The following is a 19,789-nucleotide window of genomic DNA, read 5'->3' as shown; positions in this document are numbered from 1 at the left end:
CACCTGCTCGGCTCCTTTGCTGTTTCCTCGGGCCCACTCCCGTGGGTTGTGACGATTGTTTCGCCTCCTCACCCTTGGCCTCGTGCTCGTCCCTTCGCTCCTGCTGGCATGGCTCTGCGGTACTCCGCCGCAAGGCTTCTCCTGCTTAAAACCCGCTCCACCCCATCATGCATCTCTGCAATCAAATCGAATGGACTCCTGCGTCGACCCAGGTACATTCACCGTGGCTCCGGTCGTAAGTTTGTTTATTTACAATCAGGTCACTCCATCCCCATCCTCTGGTCGGCTCAGCGCACTCCCACTCATCGTCCCAACACACCTGGTCACAACAACGCACAAAATCGCACCTCCTGTCTGCGAACCCTGGCCAAATCACCTGGATTCATACCCGCCGTACAAAACAACATCAAGCTCACCCTGTTCAATACCCGGTCCCTCAACAACAAATGCCTCATCCTGAACGACTACATCCTGGAAAATAAACTGGACTTTCTCTGTCTCACTGAGACCTGGCAACAACCACTGGACTACTACACACTCAACCTCACCACACCCAATGGATATTCTTACATCAATAAACCACGCTCGGAGGGCCGAGGTGGTGGAATTGCCGTTATTCACCGACAAGACATCAAGACCAACCTCATCTCCATCTCATCTGCTCCATCATTTGAACACCTGGCTTTTAAACTCTCTGGTCACACACAGTCGGTCATGGCTGTTGTCTACCGCCCTCCCAAACCACACCCATCATTCCTGTCTGACCTCTCCTACTTTCTGACCCAGCTATGTTCCCTCTCCCCCTCAATCCTCCTCCTTGGTGATTTCAATATCCACATGGACTCCACTGACTCCACGCTAACCACTGACTTCACTGATTTACTCACCTGCTTTAACCTCACTCAACATGTCAACATTCCTACCCATAACCGTGGTCACATTTTGGACCTTGTCTGCTCTACTGGACTAATTTTGCACCATCTCTCTGCCTCCGACCTCACTCTCTCTGACCACCTAGCCATCACTCTGACCATCAACATCCCCACCCCAGCACCAAGGCATTATCGCACTATCAACTTCCGTAAGCTAAACGCTCTTTCACCTACCTCATTCTCATCGACCCTCTCTGAAAAAATGTCCACTTCTCCCTTTGTTGACCTCCACACCCCTTCTGACCTCACTGACTACTACAACCACACTCTCTCCTCCTGCCTTGACCAACTTGCGCCTATAAAAACCAAAACAGTTTCTTTCACCCATTCTGCTCCCTGGTTTACCCCTGAACTCCGCCTGATGAAAACTCGTGCTCGCCAACTTGAAAGACTCCGCAATAAAACAGGTCTCACAGTTCACTTCCAGGCCTACAAGGACCACATACAACACTATAAAGATGCCCTCTCCCGCGCCCGCTCCGCCTACTACTCTCAAATTATCCACTCTGGCTCCGGAAACCCAAAAGCACTCTTCTCTACAATAAACAAACTCCTCAGCCCCCTGAACACCACCACCCAGTCATTCACAATAGACAACTGCATCTCCTTCCTTTCATTCTTCCAACGCAAAATTGAAAACATCTACAACAGCTTGACCACCGCCGCACCCGCTCCCCCTCAAACCACCTGCCCCCCCTTATCCTGCCATCCCCTGTCTCAATTCTCCCCAGTCTCCCCTACTGACCTCTCTGAACTCCTCATCGGAATGAAAACTGCCACCTGCACTCTTGACCCCATCCCCTCCAGCTTTGTCAAGGCCTCCCTTCCTGCTCTCTCTCCACTTATCATTGCAACAATAAACTCCTCCCTGTCTACAGGCATCGTCCCACCATCCCTCAAAATTGCTGCTGTTACCCCCATTCTGAAAAAACCTGGACTAAACCCTGACACCCTAAATAACTTCAGACCCATCTCCAACCTACCCTTTCTGTCAAAGGTTTTGGAACGCGCTGTAGCCACTCAACTCAAACATCACCTCTCTGCCAATAACCTGTATGAAACATTCCAATCCGGATTCCGCTCCAACCACAGTACTGAAACTGCTCTCCTCAAAATCGCCAACGACCTTCTCCTCTCCTCTGACGCTGGCAACCTCAACATTCTCATCCTCCTCGACCTCAGCGCCGCCTTTGACACCATCGATCACACCATCCTCCTCACCCGACTTGAAACCACCTTTAACATTACCGGCACTGCCCTCTCTTGGATTAAATCATACCTCTCTGACAGACGTCAGTTCATCTCCATCAATAACTGCAAATCCCCCACTGCTCCCCTCCCCCAAGGTGTCCCCCAAGGTTCAGTTCTTGGCCCCCTCCTCTTCATCCTTTACCTGTCCCCCCTCGGTCACTTAATCCGCCGTCATGGTCTCCAATTCCACTGCTTCGCCGATGACATCCAGCTTTTCATCTCCACCAAGTCCATCTCCACCGCCACCCACTCTATCCTGACAAACTGCATCACTGAAATAAAATCCTGGCTTCAAATCAACTTCCTCAAACTTAACTGTGATAAATCTGAAATAATCATCATTGGCCCAAAAACGCTCACCAAGTCCACCCATAACTTTGCCCTCAACATCGACGGTTTCCCAGTATCCACCTCCCCTCACATCCGGAATCTTGGCATCATCTTTGACCAAACCCTCTCCTTCGACAAATACACTAAACAGATCACAAAGACAGCCTTCTTTCACCTGAAAAACATCGCCCGTCTCCGTCCATCCCTCTCCTCCGTGGCTGCAGAAACCCTCATCCACGCCTTCATCACTTCCCGTCTGGACTACTGCAATAGCCTCCTTTATGGTTCACCCTCAACAATCACCAATAAACTCCAATACATTCAGAACTCCGCTGCCCGTCTACTCACCCATTCCCGGACCCGTGACCACATCACCCCCGTCCTTTACAAGCTTCACTGGCTCCCCATCTCCCAGAGAATCCAGTACAAAATCCTCCTCTTGACCTACAAAGCCCTCCATAACCTGGCCCCATCCTACCTGGCTGACCTCCTCTCCAGACACACTCCCACCCGCAACCTCCGCTCTGCTGGTACCAACCTCCTGACCCCCCCCATCCGGACCAAATTTAGATCCTGGGGGGACAGGGCCTTCTCCATCGCTGCTCCCACCCTCTGGAACTCACTACCTCACACCATCAGAGACTCCTCCTCACTCACCACATTCAAAACATTACTCAAGACCCACCTGTTCAACACTGCATTCAACATTTAACCCACAGCATCTAACCCCTGACTATCGCCTCTCCTTCTCCCTCCTTTGTGCTTTGAATATTTCCCTATTGATTCTTCTTTTTTTGCAATTGTTTTTATGTTTTGCTATGCATTATGTTTTGCACTCTGTCAAAGCGTCTTTGGGCTTCCTGAAAAGCGCTATATAAAATAAATGCATTATTATTACCTTCGCAAAAGCGGAAGGTTATGTTTTGATCGCTGTGTATTTATTTGTATGTCAGTGTGTGTGTATGTTAATCGCATAACTCAAAAAGTATTCAACCGAATTGCATGAAATTTGGTGGGATGATTGGTTATTATACGGGACACATTTGATTAGATTTTGGGAAACAGATTTGCTCAAATTCTGACTATTTTTAACTCGATCGTATTTCACTCAAAGTTATGAGCGACTGAAGAAGAAGATGTCCATCCAGGACGTCATCACTATAACGCGATCTCCCGCGATCATTTCAACCTCCAAAAAAATTATAATTGCAGATTTGACAATAGATGAGGCATATTAACAAACGAATGAAACAGATTTGCTCAAATTCTGATTTTTAAAAATCGATCGCATTTCACATAAAGTTTCACATCGCATACACTCCCATGCCAAGTACAGAACAGTAGCTGCGGCGAAGGTATGCGCTCTACCGAGTGCCCGGATTCTAGTTATTATTATTATAATATCGTGGTCACTTGATAACTCGTGAACCAAAAACTTGATTGATATCTAGCAGGAGGTCAGTGATGCTTGGCTAATATAATAAAGCTTCCATTTAGATTACTAGGGCATTGCCCGTACTATATCTATATCTAAAATTATATCCCCCCCCCCCTCTATTTACATGAAATGGTTTGGTCCAAAGCGAACGGCTTCCGGAGTTTGGTAAAGAAATCGCCATCGCGTGCACAAACGCGCAGGAAAGCGAATGAATCGCAAATTCGTTTTTATTAGTTTTAAAACATAGTTTAACGCCAACATAGCGCCAACATAGTTTGCAAACGTGAAATAAATGAATACGCTCTCAAATGTGCCATCCGAGGCAGAGTGTGTCCGCCACGTTCGGCACACGCGATAGTTCGCTGCTCTCTGATTGGTTGAATCGTTTTTTGGACATAGCTCGGTAAGTAATTGTCCGATTAATATGAAACCTTGAAAAGGCACATCCTCGGGTCCCCAGCAATATACCTGGCAAGTTAAAAGTATATCGGACCCGTGGTTGTCGAGAAACAGCGGTCACATACAAACAAACGTACAAACGTACAAACAAACAGAGATTACTGGAATTATAGATAGATAGTACCTTCAGAAAGTATTCACATACCTGGACTATCACATTTTGTTGTGTTACATCCTGAATTTAAAATGGATTTAACTTACATTTGTTTTGTTGCTGATCTCCACATAATACCCCATAATGACTCAGTGGATTTATTTTTTTTAGAACTTTTTACTAAGTTATTAAAAATGAAATACAGTAACATCTAATTTACATAAGTATTCAACCAATACAACAACAAAGTCAATACTTCGTAGAAGTGCCTTTGGCAGTGATTACACCTTCGAGTCTTCTTGGGCATGTCGATATCAGCTTTGCACATTTGGATTTGGGGAGTTTCTCCCATTCCTCCTTGCAAATTTGCTTAAACTCTGACAAGTTGGATGGGGAGTGTCGGTGAAGAGCAACCTTCAAATCTTCACACAGATTCTCAATGGGATTCATGTCTGGGATTTGGCTGGGCCTCTCAAGGACTTTCACATGATATCAATGTTATATATATATATAACATTGATGCATTACTGTTTTTATTTGCAACATAAACCAACCTCAATAACAGAGCGACTGACAGACGTAGCCAAGCATGGACTCATGTGAGGCCACACACAAACGAAAGAGCAATTGTTTCATTTGTGTGTGGCCTCTCGTGGGCCAGCGTGCTCTCAACCACATGCTGTATCCCAGTGTGCTCAGTGGTGTCCGTCCTAATCATCAACCTGTAACAACAACGCAGAATGCAACCTGCTAGAAGGGGATCCGGATCGCAAGACGTAAGGACCACCCTGTAGATTATCGAGAAACTGACTTGCGTTAAATTTGACTCGAATAGCTTTTCCATTTTTCTACCCAGAACAACTCAAATGTCTCAGAGTAAGGAATTAAAATGGCACAGAATAATATATTCATAAATAAAAATATTTTTTAGGTGATTTAAAAAATACATTTTCGCTGACCGTGTCACTAAATGACTCTATGTTCAAAAATAATTCAAGTTAAAATAATTTCACACAAAAAGGTTGTTCACTGCAACTCTAACGATATCCTAGAATGTGGGAATACTACCTATTATAAAAATATAATAACCACCTTTAGAGGCCATTTTTCCCGCAAAGCGGGGGTTGGCCTTTTTCGGGAACCGTGGTTGTTGTTGTTTTTCGGTCCCCTTTTTGAAGCAATGTTTTACGGCCGGATGCCCTTCCTGACGCCAACCCTTTTGGCCGCCTTTAACGACAAACAGGGAATTACCAGTGAACTGGTACTCAATTAGCCGACCTCGGAAGGATGACAGGCTGAGTCAACCCCCCTGGCGTTAATTCAGTGATCGACCGGGATTGCGAACCCAGGATTCTAGGATCCTAAGCCGGCACCCTAGCCGCTAGCCCAACACCAGGGTTTACACCAAATTACCTATTGTTACACCAAATTACTCAACTTCAAATATGAGGGTAGATCAAGGCCGATATGTACATTTTATTCTGGAGAATCGAAAAGTACAGGGGAGTTGGTGAAGCTTCACCTTTTTTATTGTATTCCTCTGCTACACATCCACATATTTGTCCAATTGGTTTCGTAGCTCCTTGATGTCATTTGCGTAGAAAACTTTTCGATGGTACGCAGACACTTCCTGAAACCTGTTTTGACATCTTCATCATTTGTAAACCTCACAAGGTTACAAGTATGGGAGATGAGTTAGAACTTCCCTTTGCATCTTCGCTCGAGAAGTGGTGGTTATATTTGCTGCGTGCGAGCAGCGTTGCTGTGTAATAACCTCACCCTGCGACAGCATACCAGGCCTTTGTGTGCATATCATTTGTCTCGTTTCATTGCATAACCAGTGACTATATTACAATGCAATCATAGTTTCCCCTCATTCAAGAAATACCACCTTAATTAAATCATTATGGGCCCAAAAGATTATTTCCTTAAGCTTTCAAGCTGAGGGCTAAAGTTTTAACCTTTTTGGTGGTGGGGTGGCCAAGGCCATTTCCACTCTACGCTAGCTCATTACAAGTGATCTTTCGTGATGAACCCAGGTCTTATCAAGTGTTACAATTTTCTTAAATTAATTAATCTCCTTCCCTCTGATCACATTTCAGGAGCCCTGTTGCAATTTTCCCCATCATGTTGCATTTAGGTCAAACTTGGTCATTTGGTACCCACATTGCACGAACCTTATTCTATTTTATGTAGGAATGAATGATAGGTTCTACACTTCCACCAGTGATACACAATTCCTCTGCAATTGTCTCCAAAATGATCTGTTGTAAAATTATCTGCAGTGACAGCATTTGGTTGTGAGAATGACATTTTCGGCCATTTTTGAAATGACGTATAAATGCTAATGAGGCCTTTTGCGCACGTGCTCTGTATACATTTTCACCAACTCGGTTCTGCTCGCCAGGCACTTTTATCCTGCCGTTACTCGTGCAAAATCTGTAATTTAAATAGTATTTTGAAATTGGCTATTTCAAAATGGTTAACCATAATTGTTGTGTCCCTTATTGCAAGTCGGACTCTTGAAAATATTGGAAATACGAGAAATATCTGTAGGTGAGAGGTGTCGAGTTGCTACCATTTCCTGTAAATACAAGATAGTGGTGACGGTGGATAAAAAACACACAAACTCTTCTACTTATTTTGGCAAAAATGGTTAATTTCTATTTTGGCCTGGGAACTAAACAAACAAAATAATTATAACAGCCTTCACATCTCCCATCCCCTAACCCCCCTGCCCCCCCCCCCCCTCATCTTCCAACTTCATTAATGGTAAATATCATCTTAAAATTTTCTTTGCAACTTACCCTGTGCATTCACAAGCCCCAGATATGATATTCCCATCGCTGTTAAGAAGCACCCAAGCCAGATATGGTGTCTCCCTCAAGGAAGTCTGCCTCGTAGGCCTACATCTCGCTCTCACGTGAATAATAGCTGGCGCAAGTTGAGTGTATTTTCACATCATGAAGATGTACTCAGAGCCATTATGTCCTTGTTGGTAATGATGCACATCATCGTTTTCCCAATTACAGACATCCATTAAATAAATAACTAAGCCTCTCTTGATCACAGGAGGTACAAAATTCAAAGTCCCTTGACTGGTACGGTTTCAAAGTCCCATCTACGATCTTCCAGGCCTTGCACCGGCACTCGTAATCCAGATTTTACAGTGTGAGCAGCTGAAAAATCTCAGCTTTTTGTGATAACTGACAAAGTTCTCCAACTATTTTGTTGTGCAGAGTCACACCCCTTTCTCTCAGGTACTTTTCCAAATATTTTTCGCTTCTTTCAGAAGTTTTCTGAGACATTTTAGGTAACAATCCTTATCTCACACACACGGAAAAAGAAACATTCCCTAATAAACATTACTGCTATCGGGTTATGCACAAGCGCGTCAAGCATTCTGGGGCAGATTACTTCCTTTTGAAAGTCCCCAATTCACGGCCATTTATAAACTCATGACACCATTTAAACACAACCCTGTGAAAGATGTGCATCATCTGTGAATTTGAGCTGGATTGGTGTTCCCCTTCACAATTAACTTGAATGCTCCATATTCACCCCACAGTACTGTGACTGTTGGCAGCCATCTTTGTTTTACCCAGAATGCTTTGACCAGCACGGACGTCAAACTTCCTGTGTATCTCGCTTACAGTCGATATTATAACCGAATAAAGTTTCAACTTTTAACTCTTATTTTTTATGAAATCTAAAACAAGAAGTCCACATCTACTTTAGGAACTCCCCACGCACCCACTCGTTTACTTGTTTGAGAAAGAAAACATTGTTCTAGACTATATGCTTGGCCTTTGAAGGTCACCACTAGTATCAAAGACGCAATGTGTTTTGAAACTACTTTCGGTCACATGTTTGGAATGAAAGGCTGGCACAGGGCAAATTTCGATAACATCCCCCTCGTCGACCCACCCAGAATTAATCGTTTGGCAGATGTACAAAGTATTTCACTCTGATTTCACACCACACTGTTCCAATCTGTTGCATCTTCACAACACAAGCCAAACCATATGATGTTTCTTTGGAAACAAACGTCATTGTTGGCGAGGATTGGGTACACTGTTATTTATTACATTTTTTTTTATCCATGTATATGCGATTTCACCGACACATGCGAATAATTTTGTCCTCGTTTTGCTTATGTAGGTACCGACTTAGCCAAACAGCAGTGCTACCAGAATATATAGAGGTCTATTTGGAATGTTGCCTTTTCATTTGCTCTTTTTTTTCTCCTTGTTTAACATCTGAACCACCTGCCGTGTTATCCGGCAGCATGAAAGCCTTGATTACATAAGCGCGTGTGTCTCCCTGTCACCCCCTTCGATGCCCTGCGTGCTTCCATTGCTCCGCCATGCCATCCTGCTTCAGCACCCACCACCTCGCGCCGGCCTACCATTACTAACACTTGGCAGGCTTCTCCACGGCTGCGTGATGCCCCGCACCAAGGTACTGCATTCTTCCCGCATCCTGCAGCTGCTCTCTTCCTGGCCGCAAATTATGCAGCTTTGCTTCTGTGAATATTACTGCCATCAATACATCATTTCAATTATCTTTTCCATTCTTTTACCCACATTTCCCTTCTCTGTTTAAATTGCTTTGCTTATTGTGTGCTCTTCAAACAATATATTTACATTTTCCATTAATTGTATCTTTCTTTATTGGTTATTTAATTTATAAGAGGGCACTTCAACGTTCACATGGACTTTTGTTTATATTCGAAGCTACACTTGTGTACATAATCACAAGGATGTTCTTTACATTCCTTTTTGAAGAACTCTCCAGCTTTTGGCACATTCTCATCCCATCGCAGTGGAAACTTTCATATGCCTTCTTTGTTGAATTATCTGGGATATGTACGTACCTAGTGAGGTCAAAATTTTTTAATAGCCCCATTTATCAACACCTTACTTACTGCCTCTAAGGTACTCTTGCGGATGTCCTTCACAGCTGGTAATCATCACAATAATGTACATTGCGGTCAATCATCTGTAAATTTCACCGGCTTGATGTTTTTGTTGTTCATAAATCTCAGATTTTTTTGTCAAGGCACAAAAAGGCACCAGGTCGAGGCTTTTGGAAAAGGTAGTGCACTGAATGGATCAGGACGCAATATAAGAAAAGCAACAGTGGAGAGATGGGGGAAGCACCAACAGCAGGGTTGAAGGACAAAATAGAGGGAGACTTGGAAAGACAATGTGTGTGGGTAGAATGAGGGGTAGGAGAGGATGCACGGTGTGGGGAAGATGTATACAGAAGCAAAGAAACAATAAATTTGGAAGGAGGCGGGCCTGGGAGTTGTGGGGAGGGGAGTAATGAGTCTAGAAACTGTCATGGTTTCCTAAAGACTTGGAGGGAAGGATGAGATTGAAGAGAATGTGGAAGTTGAATCCTCAGGTGAGAAAAAAGAGGAACGAATGAATGGTGGTGAGCAATGATTCTAGATTTTGGAGTGTCGCCAGAAGGATGTTGATGGTGGACTGTGTGCACCCTGTAGGAACCTGGGGGACAAGGCACAAAAAGAACAGAGGGTGTAAGACCAGAAAGGAGGTAATAGAAGAAAGAGAGACCACCAACCTGACTGTGATGAGAAAGTGATAGGCCCATAGACTCAGCTTCCTCGCAGGACATTCCAATAATCTTGAAGGCTTTGGTTTCCATGGCATCAAACTGAGCAAAGTGTGAGGCAGGGGCACCACCCCAAAGGGGAGAGCAATACTCCTCCAGCTGTGGATGAAGGCTTGCAGGTGGATAGTTCAGGTATGCCAAGGAAGGTCTTTGTACAATATAAGATGCCCAGTCGGACACTGGCTTTGGAGGCCAACATTGAAATTAGGTTTTTGCCCAAGAAAGTTCATGGCTGATTGTGACACCCAGGAGTTTGGATGACTGAACATCGTCAAGAGTATTGTTTAAAAAAGTAGTTGGGATGGTCTGCCACACGGTGCTTTCAGAGAGAGAGAAAGTGTGTGAGAGAGTGAGAGTGTGAGATTTGTCATATTGAATAGACATATTCCAAATGTTGGATCAATTTGTAATTGTGTCAAGGCCAGCAGCGAGAGAAGAGGCTGCAGCTTTCCTGTCTGAAGGATGAGGGATGTCACAGTGGAGAGTGGTTTCATCACCAAGTAGTAAAAGGGGATTTACTAGAGAGTCAGAGAAATCATTGATTAAGATTAGGAATGTTGTGCTACTCCAACACTGCCTTGTGCTACTCCAAGCTTAAAAGGGAGAAGAGATGAAAGGATTCTGTTGAAGGCCACAACTTGGCTCCAAGATTGGAGGAAGTCAAAAACTCAAGAGTGGAGTTAGCCGTTGACGTCAAGCAGACAGTTTGGAGAGCAAGACGGGATGCCAGATTGTATCAAAAGCTCGAGATATATCTAAAGAGACGGCCGTGATCTGATGTCTGGCATTGAGGGTCTCCATCCATTGTTGTGAGAGTATAAGCAGCATGTCCAAGGTGGAATGGCCTGGTCTGAATCCGAATTGGTGATCTGAGATGAGTTTGTTGGAGAAAAGGAAGGATTTCATATCAACTGTGATAATGGATTATATGATCTTGCTGATGATTGAAAGTAAGCTGATAGGTCTGTAGTTGAGTGGATGAGCTTTTGCACCTTTTTAATGCCCAAAACAATGCAGTTTTGGCTGATTTCCAAGCTGATGGAAGATGACCTAGGACAAATGACAGGATGGAAAGGGCAGAGAGAGGATGTGCAGCAGAGCAGGTTTTTAAGACGAGTTAGCTGATGCCGTCCGGTCCAACAGCAGAGTCAGAGTCGAGGGTTGAAATAAACTTCTCTACCTTCTGAGGTGCAAAAGCCATAGAGTCCAGGAGCAGATCGGTGTGACTGGGTAAAGTTGGTGCAGAGAGCATTGGTTTGGTGACACAAGGTTTGCAAGCAAACACAGAATTGAGGCACTCGGAATTCTCACGTGTGGAGTCGGCTATGGTGCCATTTGAAGACAGGGAAAGGATGGAGGGGGACAATTTGTTGACAAACTGAGACTGCCTTCAGTCAGGTTTCCCTTCCAGGAAGAGAAGGCAATTTGTTTCAGAGCAACTGCCACACTAAAGGATTCATCGTACCATGGGTGAGAGGAACGATATGTGAACTGAAGATGAGATGGAATGAATCTGTGCACAACAGTGTATAGCTTTCTGTGGAAGAATTCCCAGATTCAGTTGACATCAGGAACAGTCAGGGACAGATATCAGGGAAACAAATAAAATATGCGACCAGTCCTGAAGTGATATGGCTGCCTGCTATCCCTGCCAATCAAACAAAATCATTATTTCAATAATGAATTTCATGCTCACGATGACGAGAGGAATTAAAATGAGGAATTTGACGATGATTAATCTTGCGATAATATAATTATTCACCTATTCACACTCTTCATTATCTCACTTGCCACTATTTTGATTTTCAGCACGTGCTTCGGAGCAGGAAACACGTGATTATGGGTATTGATCACTTACAATATAAAGGAAGATTCCCTCTAAGATTGTTAACCTACGTACATTATTCAGCATCTTATTTAAAAAATCATCCAAGTCACGTGGGAAGCATCTTTGTATTTTTCCTTTCATCAATTAAATGATTAATGCGTTTGTATTTCCATTTTCATTTTCTCTTTAAACTAATGAATCATTCTCACAATTATTGGGAATAATATGAATTTTGTATTAATCTTGCGATGATCAATAACCATGAGTCACTGTAATTTTAGTTTTATAATTGTTGTGGAAATCAACCAGATTCACAACGTGTTCCATATGTATGGTTTAATCTCAATCAGATCTGTACATCATCCTGTAAAGTACATCATGCAACACACATGTCAGGATCTAGGCATCATATGAGAAAGATTGAATATATCAGTCAATGCAAGCAAACCTAGAATATAGGCGGGTACGTACCATTCAATTCTACATGGCATTGTATAATGATGTCGCAGGAGTGGCCTCGAGTTGCGGACGTCCGAGGTCTTATAGACACCGCCCAGCGGTTTAAGGGAGCGCCACACCTGGGTTCAACTTTGGTACAATTTCACCACATTCTCCCCACTGTTAGAACTATACTGCCGCTCAGCAGGAAGCGAGTGCGCTTCAGCATTAATGGATTGAGGAAGTCATCATTTTATTATTGGGGTGTTAAAGACATATTTCCCTATAAAGTCAGTCGGTCCATCCATAGCGGTCAGGGTGGCGAAATTACCCTGCCAACACAGGGTCGGAAACTACCGGGTACGACATCCCCAAGCCCTGCCCCCTGCTTCGGAGTAGCCGCTGGAGGCAGGTGTCGGAGGGGCACCTCAGTGCCTTCACTGCTTCAGGCAGGGGTGTATCAGGCGAAGGGAGGGACGGTCACGTGGATCACAATAGTCTAGTCTTACAGCGGGGTCGTCGGCACAGTAGCTAGATAGGATACGTTGTACCTTGGCGAAGAGCGAATGTCCATTCGTCGCAATGCAACACATGTGTAAATCAGTAAGCCTCTTTACAGTAAGCTGTAACCGTAAGTAAGGTTACATGACAGAAGGCCATTACAGTAAGTCTATTGCAGTCTGTACCTGCCTAGGCTCCCAAGGGTACATGATCGATCCATGTTAGGTCCATGTCATGGAATTACAGTAAGCAAGTACAGTAAAGAATTACAGTAAGCTGTAACAGTAAGTAAGATGACATGACAGGAGGCCATTACAGTAAGTCCATTGCAGTCTGTACCTGCCTAGGCTCCCAAGGGTACATGGTCGATCCATGTTAGGTCCATGTCATGGAATTGCCGAGGGAGAGAATCGATCAGAGCCATAACGAGAGTTACTCGACACCGGCAGCGGCCCTGTTGAATCACGAGACTCGAGCGTCCTCTGATGGCAGCTCATACGCATTACAAACTCTTGTTTCGGCATGTGAATCTACCGTTGGCAGCGATCCTTCGCACGAGACACGAGCGGCCTCTGAAGGCTGCCTGGACGACCGGCATGGCTGATTACGACGACGCACAAAACGACCGGAACGCGCCTCCCCAGCGAAGCGTGCAGAACCTCCGCGATGCATACGGCAATCCCGTCCTGCAGTACAGCGCTCGGAGGATCGGAGAAGATCGGCTTTACCGGCTGCCGAGAGAACGTCCCGGATGGATGACAAAAACGACCGAAACGCGCCTCTCCAGCGAAGTGCGCAGAACCTCCGGGATGCATATGGCAATCCTGTCCTGCTGTACAGCGCTCGGAGGATCGGAGAAGATCGGCTATACCGGCTACCGAGAGGATGCCCCGGATGGAAGGATTGTCCCATTCAAAGCGAATTGAATTGTCCCCTTCACAAACCGAGAGAGAGTCCCGGCTGGACAAACCTTGTTTGTCTCAGCGTTGTCCCGGATGGATTGTCTAGATGTCGAGATGATTGTCATGCTAGATGTCCCGGATGGATTGGCCATCCACGGATGTCCGACCGATCCATCCATTCAACGCCTTCATTGCATGGCACGGATCCAGCCGGATCGCGGATGGATCGACCATCCACGGACGCAAAGACTCAGAGACCCAAAGACAGCCATCGCCCCGGATGGACTGTCCATCCATGCTAGATGTCCCGGATGGATTGTCCATCCACGGATGTCCGACCAATCCATCCATTCAACGCCTTCATTGAATGGCTCGGATCGACCATCCATGGACTCAAAGACTCACTCAAAGACACAAAGACATCCATGGACGTCATCCTGGGTCCCCACAAGGGGCGAGGTGGGAGTCGTTATACCGAACGGCATCCGAATCGCGGATGGATTGTCCATCCTGGGTCCCCACAAGGGGCGAGGTGGGAGGCGTTATACCGAACGGCATCCGGATCGCGGATGGATTGCCCAACCTCCTGGGATCCCACCCCCCCCCCCCCCCACCGAGGTTGCAGCGGCGCGCTGCATACCGAAGTCAGACGACCTTCACAGTCTGGGTCAGTCTGAGGCACAGTCAGTCAGGGGCAGAGGGAAAATGGAATCAGACGAGGCGTCTCGCAGTCTCGAAATGTGCGTGGATACGAGCCAAGAGCTCTGTCCGATAAACAACAAGCCCAGAGTCAAGGGCGAGCAGGCAGTACGGTGCCCCCGTTACTTGCGCAGGAGACAAGGGAGTCGGGTGCGACGCTCAATGTCACCATTTCACGAGGTCACCATGTACTCCCTAAACGGCGCGGGCGCGCGACCTTGAGGTAGCGCCGCATTACGTAGTTTACGTCGTTTACGTAAAGGACATTTGGTACGTAGTTTACCAAGGTACATGGAAATGTAAACGAATCCCCGATGATGAGATCGCGTGAAGCACGCAATTACGTTAATGATGCCGTAGAGCAAACGTGTGATTAGTCGGTGACGTCATAAATTGGTTCGGGCGCGTGCGGTTCGTTGGCGAAACCGAAAGTCGTCCTCGGCCTGTCGAGCCAGCGTGGCACGCTGAGACAAGAGGGCGAGCACGCTGGGCCGCAATAATTTGCACGGCCTGAAGTAGCGTCTCGTTCGATGGCTTTCGGGCAGGGTTTGTCCGGGGTTGAAGCGGGGAATAGCGGCAGCAGTGCGGTAGTTATCAACGGTATCTAGCATGATACGATACATCACGCCAACACAAATCACATTTCACAAATCACATTTCACAAATCCCCGAGTGCCGTGAACCCCTTAGAACCCTTTAAGATTGTTTATTAAGGTTATGACAGCGGAAGAAGATGAAAGTTTAGGAAGACCATGCTCGGAGAGTCCCCGAGTGGAGCCAAACGAGCCTCACGCATTGAGGCGAGTCCGGGCAGCGGTGTTCGCCGGCCTCGCTGAGAAGCCATGCGTAGGTGGGATTCCGACCAGCAGCAACGGGGCCACAGAGTAGTGCCAGCGAGGGGAATCGCATGCGCTTCGCGTGAAGAAGGGGTCCATCCAGCGAAGATGCGGCGCGTGCGACTGGCGCGTCGTGCCTAGTGAGGATGCCATCCAGCGATGGTGCAGCGCGTGATTCGTGCGTGAGGAGGTGATTCCGGCGAGCAGCGATAGGAATCGCCGGCCTCGCCGAGTAGGGCCCGCGAAGGGAGCAACGTGCGGCTTCGCGGCGAGGAGGTGATTCCGAGCAGCGATCGGAATCGTCGGCCTCCCAGAGTATTGCACGCGATGGGTGCAGTGCACGATTCGCGCGGAGGAGTTGATTGGCGCGGGCGCGCGACTGGCGCGTCATGCCTAGTGAGGATGCCATCCAGCGATGGTGCAGCGCGTGATTCGTGCGTGAGGAGGTGATTCCGGCGAGCAGCAATAGGAATCGCCGGCCTCACCGAGTAGGGCCCGCGAAGGGAGCGACGTGCGGCTTCGCGGCGAGGAGGTGATTCCGAGCAGCGATCGGAATCGTCGGCCTCCCAGAGTATTGCACGCGATGGGTGCAGTGCACGATTCGCGTGGAGGAGGTGATTCCACCGAGCAGCCGGAGTGAGCCGGCCGTGTGAGGCACAGCGTGATTCCGACGAGCAGTGCACGATTCGCGCGGAGGAGGTGGTTCCACCGAGCAGCGAGGGGATTCGCGTGGAGGAGGTGATTCCACCGAGCAGCCGGAGTGAGCCGGCCGTGTGAGGCACGGTGTGATTCCGACGAGCAGTGCGCGATTCGCGCGGAGGAGGTGGTTCCACCAAGCAGCGAGTGGTCAGGGAGAGCCAGCCGTGTGAGGCACGGCGTGATCCCGACGAGCAGTGCGCGATCCGCGCGGAGGAGGCGATTCCACCGAGCAGCGAGTGGTCGGAGTGTGCCGGCCCGCGTGGAGGAGGCGATTCCACCGAGTAGCGAGTGGTCGGAGTGTGCCGGCCGTGTGGAGGCATGGCCGACATGGGAGTCGTGATCACTCGCGTGGGAATCTCATCTCGGGCCGAGGCACGCAAATCTAGGATGATTCTCTCGGACGGAGCCGTTAGCGTTTCGAGCAACCGAGGCTAGACTCGTACCTTCGGCGCCAAGCGGGTCCGTCGTTCCAACGGGGTTGCGGCCCAGGACATTTCCCAGTGGCCTCCTTCAGCAGGCGCCTTGCCGGAGTCCGTCACGCCTGCTCCGGCGTCCGGGCCCCAGGAGAGCAGTTCGCGCTTTGACGGCGCGGTTCCGCAAAATGCTTGCGCATCCGGTCCCGTCGAGGTAGACCGGCAGCGAGAGTCGTCGGAGCTCTGTGGCTGGAGCTGCCTCGATGGGCCCTCAGCTGGTCATTCTTCTCCGAGGTGGGCCGCGCAGGATCATGGAGAATGTCGGGAAATGCTCGTCTGAGATCAGCGTTCATCCGGCCATCGCCAGACTCGTGTCCTGCCATTCCCGAAGATCTGATTGAGATTAAGTGTTGTGGAAATCAACCAGATTCACAACGTGTTCCATATGTATGGTTTAATCTCAATCAGATCTGTACATCATCCTGTAAAGTACATCATGCAACATACATGTCAGGATCTAGGCATCATATGAGAAAGATTGAATATATCAGTCAATGCAAGCAAACCTAGAATATAGGCAGGTACGTACCATTCAATTCTACATGGCATTGTATAATGATGTCGCAGGAGTGGCCTCGAGTCACGGACGTCCGAGGTCTTATAGACACCGCCCAGCGGTTTAAGGGAGCGCCACACCTGGGTTCAACTTTGGTACAATTTCACCACAATAATCACAATTATTTTTAGTCTCTGCCTAGTATTTATACATGTTTTCATCACACTTTATCTCATACATTGTTCTTACCCCCACCACCTCCTCTCATAATATTATGACTTTCCGAAAACTTAGGATAACAACACAGCTCCACACCTTCCCTGACGTCTTTTCTTTGTGAAATGCAAAGAGATAAATGGAAAAATAAAATACCTCTGACATTTCCTTAAGACTTTTAAACCTCCTCATCCTGAGCGTGAAATTCCTCATTAAAATAATGATTTTGTTTGGTTGGGTCAGTGGTTCGTTCATCGTCTCAAGGACTCACCAGGTGTCAAGGGTAAATGTCATATGTTACAGAAGAGATTGGGGGAGCTCGTGAGAATTCTCCGCTGCATTGTATATTGAACCGCCGGTTGATTAGTTACACTTTCCATCATCATGTGATACAAATTAGTCAAGTGATTATGCCTGATGATTCTCATATTCTCCATTCCATCTGTTAATTCTTGACCTTTTGATTCATGGCAATATATTCATGAACTTTTTGCCATACTCATTCCTACCCATGCTTAATGCTTTATTATCATGCATGCATTTGGTACATTTGTTTTTTATTTCGTTGAAAATGTATTTTTTTTAACACCCCCTTAATTTGTAACTTAATTTTTTTTAATTCAAGAAAATTGAATCCTTCATTTGTAACTTAATTTTTAAAATACAAGAAAATTGTATCCTTTATTTGTAACTTAATTTTTAAAATTCGAGGAAATCGAATCCTTCATTTGCAACTTAATTTTTAAAATTCGAGGAAATTGCATCCTTCATTTGTAACTTAATTTATTAAATTCAAGAAAATTGTATCCTTCATTTGTAACCTAATTTTTAAAATTCGAGGAAATTGCATCCTTCATTTGTAACTTAATTTTTTTAATTCAAGAAAATTGTATCCTTCATTTGTAACCTAATTTTTAAAATTCAAGAGAACTGCATCCTTCATTTGTAACTTAATTTATTCAATTCAAGAAAATTGAATCCTTCATTTGTAACTTAATTTTTAAAATACAAGAAAATTGTATCCTTTATTTGTAACTTAATTTTTAAAATTCAAGAAAATTGCATCCTTCATTTGTAACTTAATTTTTTTAATTCAAGAAAATTGAATCCTTCATTTGTAACTTAATTTTTAAAATACAAGAAAATTGTATCCTTTATTTGTAACTTAATTTTTAAAATTCGAGGAAATCGAATCCTTCATTTGCAACTTAATTTTTAAAATTCGAGGAAATTGCATCCTTTATTTGTAACTTAATTTATTAAATTCAAGAAAATTGTATCCTTCATTTGTAACCTAATTTTTAAAATTCGAGGAAATTGCATCCTTCATTTGTAACTTAATTTTTTTAATTCAAGAAAATTGTATCCTTCATTTGTAACCTAATTTTTAAAATTCAAGAAAACTGCATCCTTCATTTGTAACTTAATTTATTCAATTCAAGAAAATTGAATCCTTCATTTGTAACTTAATTTTTAAAATACAAGAAAATTGAATCCTTCATTTGTAACTTAATTTTTAAAATTCAAGAAAATTGCATCCTTCATTTGTAACTTAATTTTTTTAATTCAAGAAAATTGAATCCTTCATTTGTAACTTAATTTTTAAAATACAAGAAAATTGTATCCTTTACTTGTAACCTAATCTTTAAAATACAAGAAAATTGTATCCTTCATTTGTAACCTAATTTTTAAAATACAAGAAAATTGTATCCTTCATTTGTAACCTAATTTTTTAAATCGAAGAAAAGTGTATCCTTCATTTGTAACCAAATTTTTAAAATCCAACAATATTGTATCCTTCATTTGTAACCTAATTTTTAAAATACAAGAAAATTGTATCCTTCATTTGTAACTTAATTTTTTTAATTCAAGAAAATTGCATCCTTCATTTGTAACTTAATTTTTAAAATTCAAGAAATTTGCATCCTTCAATTCATCCTCATTTTCAAAAAAATTTCAATCGTTTATTGATATGATTTTGTTTGACATGAGTGTTTGTTGATTAATAATGGAACGATTGATGGTTTCATGATAGATTTCAATTTTAACACAGTTGACATAAAGTTAGCTGACAGGATAGCTCAGAGGTAATGCAGTCTGAGTTTGATGCCAAATCCGACGATAAACCGTCATCCTGGTGCTGCCCTGGCAGGTTGTTGCACCAATTGGTGTGCCGGCCTTCAGAGAGACATTAAGTCAGGTGCCCCATCTGCTGACTTTTTCTGGTAAATGTTATTACCAAATTCTTGCCCTAGGTGACCTGTGTAAGGTTGGGTCTCAGCCACGGAGACATTCATGACATGTTGTCGGTGTCCTGCTGCACTCAGTAAAAATCTATGGGTAAAGTAATACATTGTGGAATGTTCAGCATGACATCCTTTTGAATAGTATTTCGTCGGGTTATTTACAAGCCATGGCTTCCTCCTTCCAGTTGCGGTTTCTTGGTGACGGTACATGGGTTTCTCAGCTGCATGAGAACCTGTTCAAAAACTAAGAATACCACACTCGATCTGTCTTTTCTAACTGTTGGCCTTGTTCCCTATACTGTTAATGTTTT

At 45.0% G+C, this 19,789-nt stretch overlaps 1 protein-coding gene across 8 annotated transcripts in view; it reads left to right on the top strand.

The window, feature by feature from the left end:
• Window positions 1-19,789, top strand: part of LOC137424615 (ephrin type-B receptor 2) — a 277,241-nt gene that overhangs the window by 189,558 nt on the left and 67,894 nt on the right. For 4 of the 8 annotated variants that reach the window (XM_078775660.1, XM_078775662.1, XM_068112243.2 and 1 more), the window contains one exon: window positions 8,888-8,965. The exons of the other annotated variants lie outside the window; for them this stretch is intronic. In XM_078775660.1, coding sequence (XP_078631786.1) covers window positions 8,888-8,965 — 78 coding nt within the window. The remainder of the gene's footprint in view (window positions 1-8,887; window positions 8,966-19,789) is intronic. 8 annotated transcript variants of the gene reach the window in all.

The sequence above is a fragment of the Myxine glutinosa genome, chromosome 4, assembly GCF_964187855.1.
Source record: "Myxine glutinosa chromosome 4, kmMyxGlut1.1, whole genome shotgun sequence".
In the NCBI taxonomy this organism is placed as follows: Eukaryota; Metazoa; Chordata; class Myxini; order Myxiniformes; family Myxinidae; genus Myxine; species Myxine glutinosa.
Note: the sequence above shows the minus strand (reverse complement) of the source record. Positions and strands in the feature narration are given on the sequence as shown.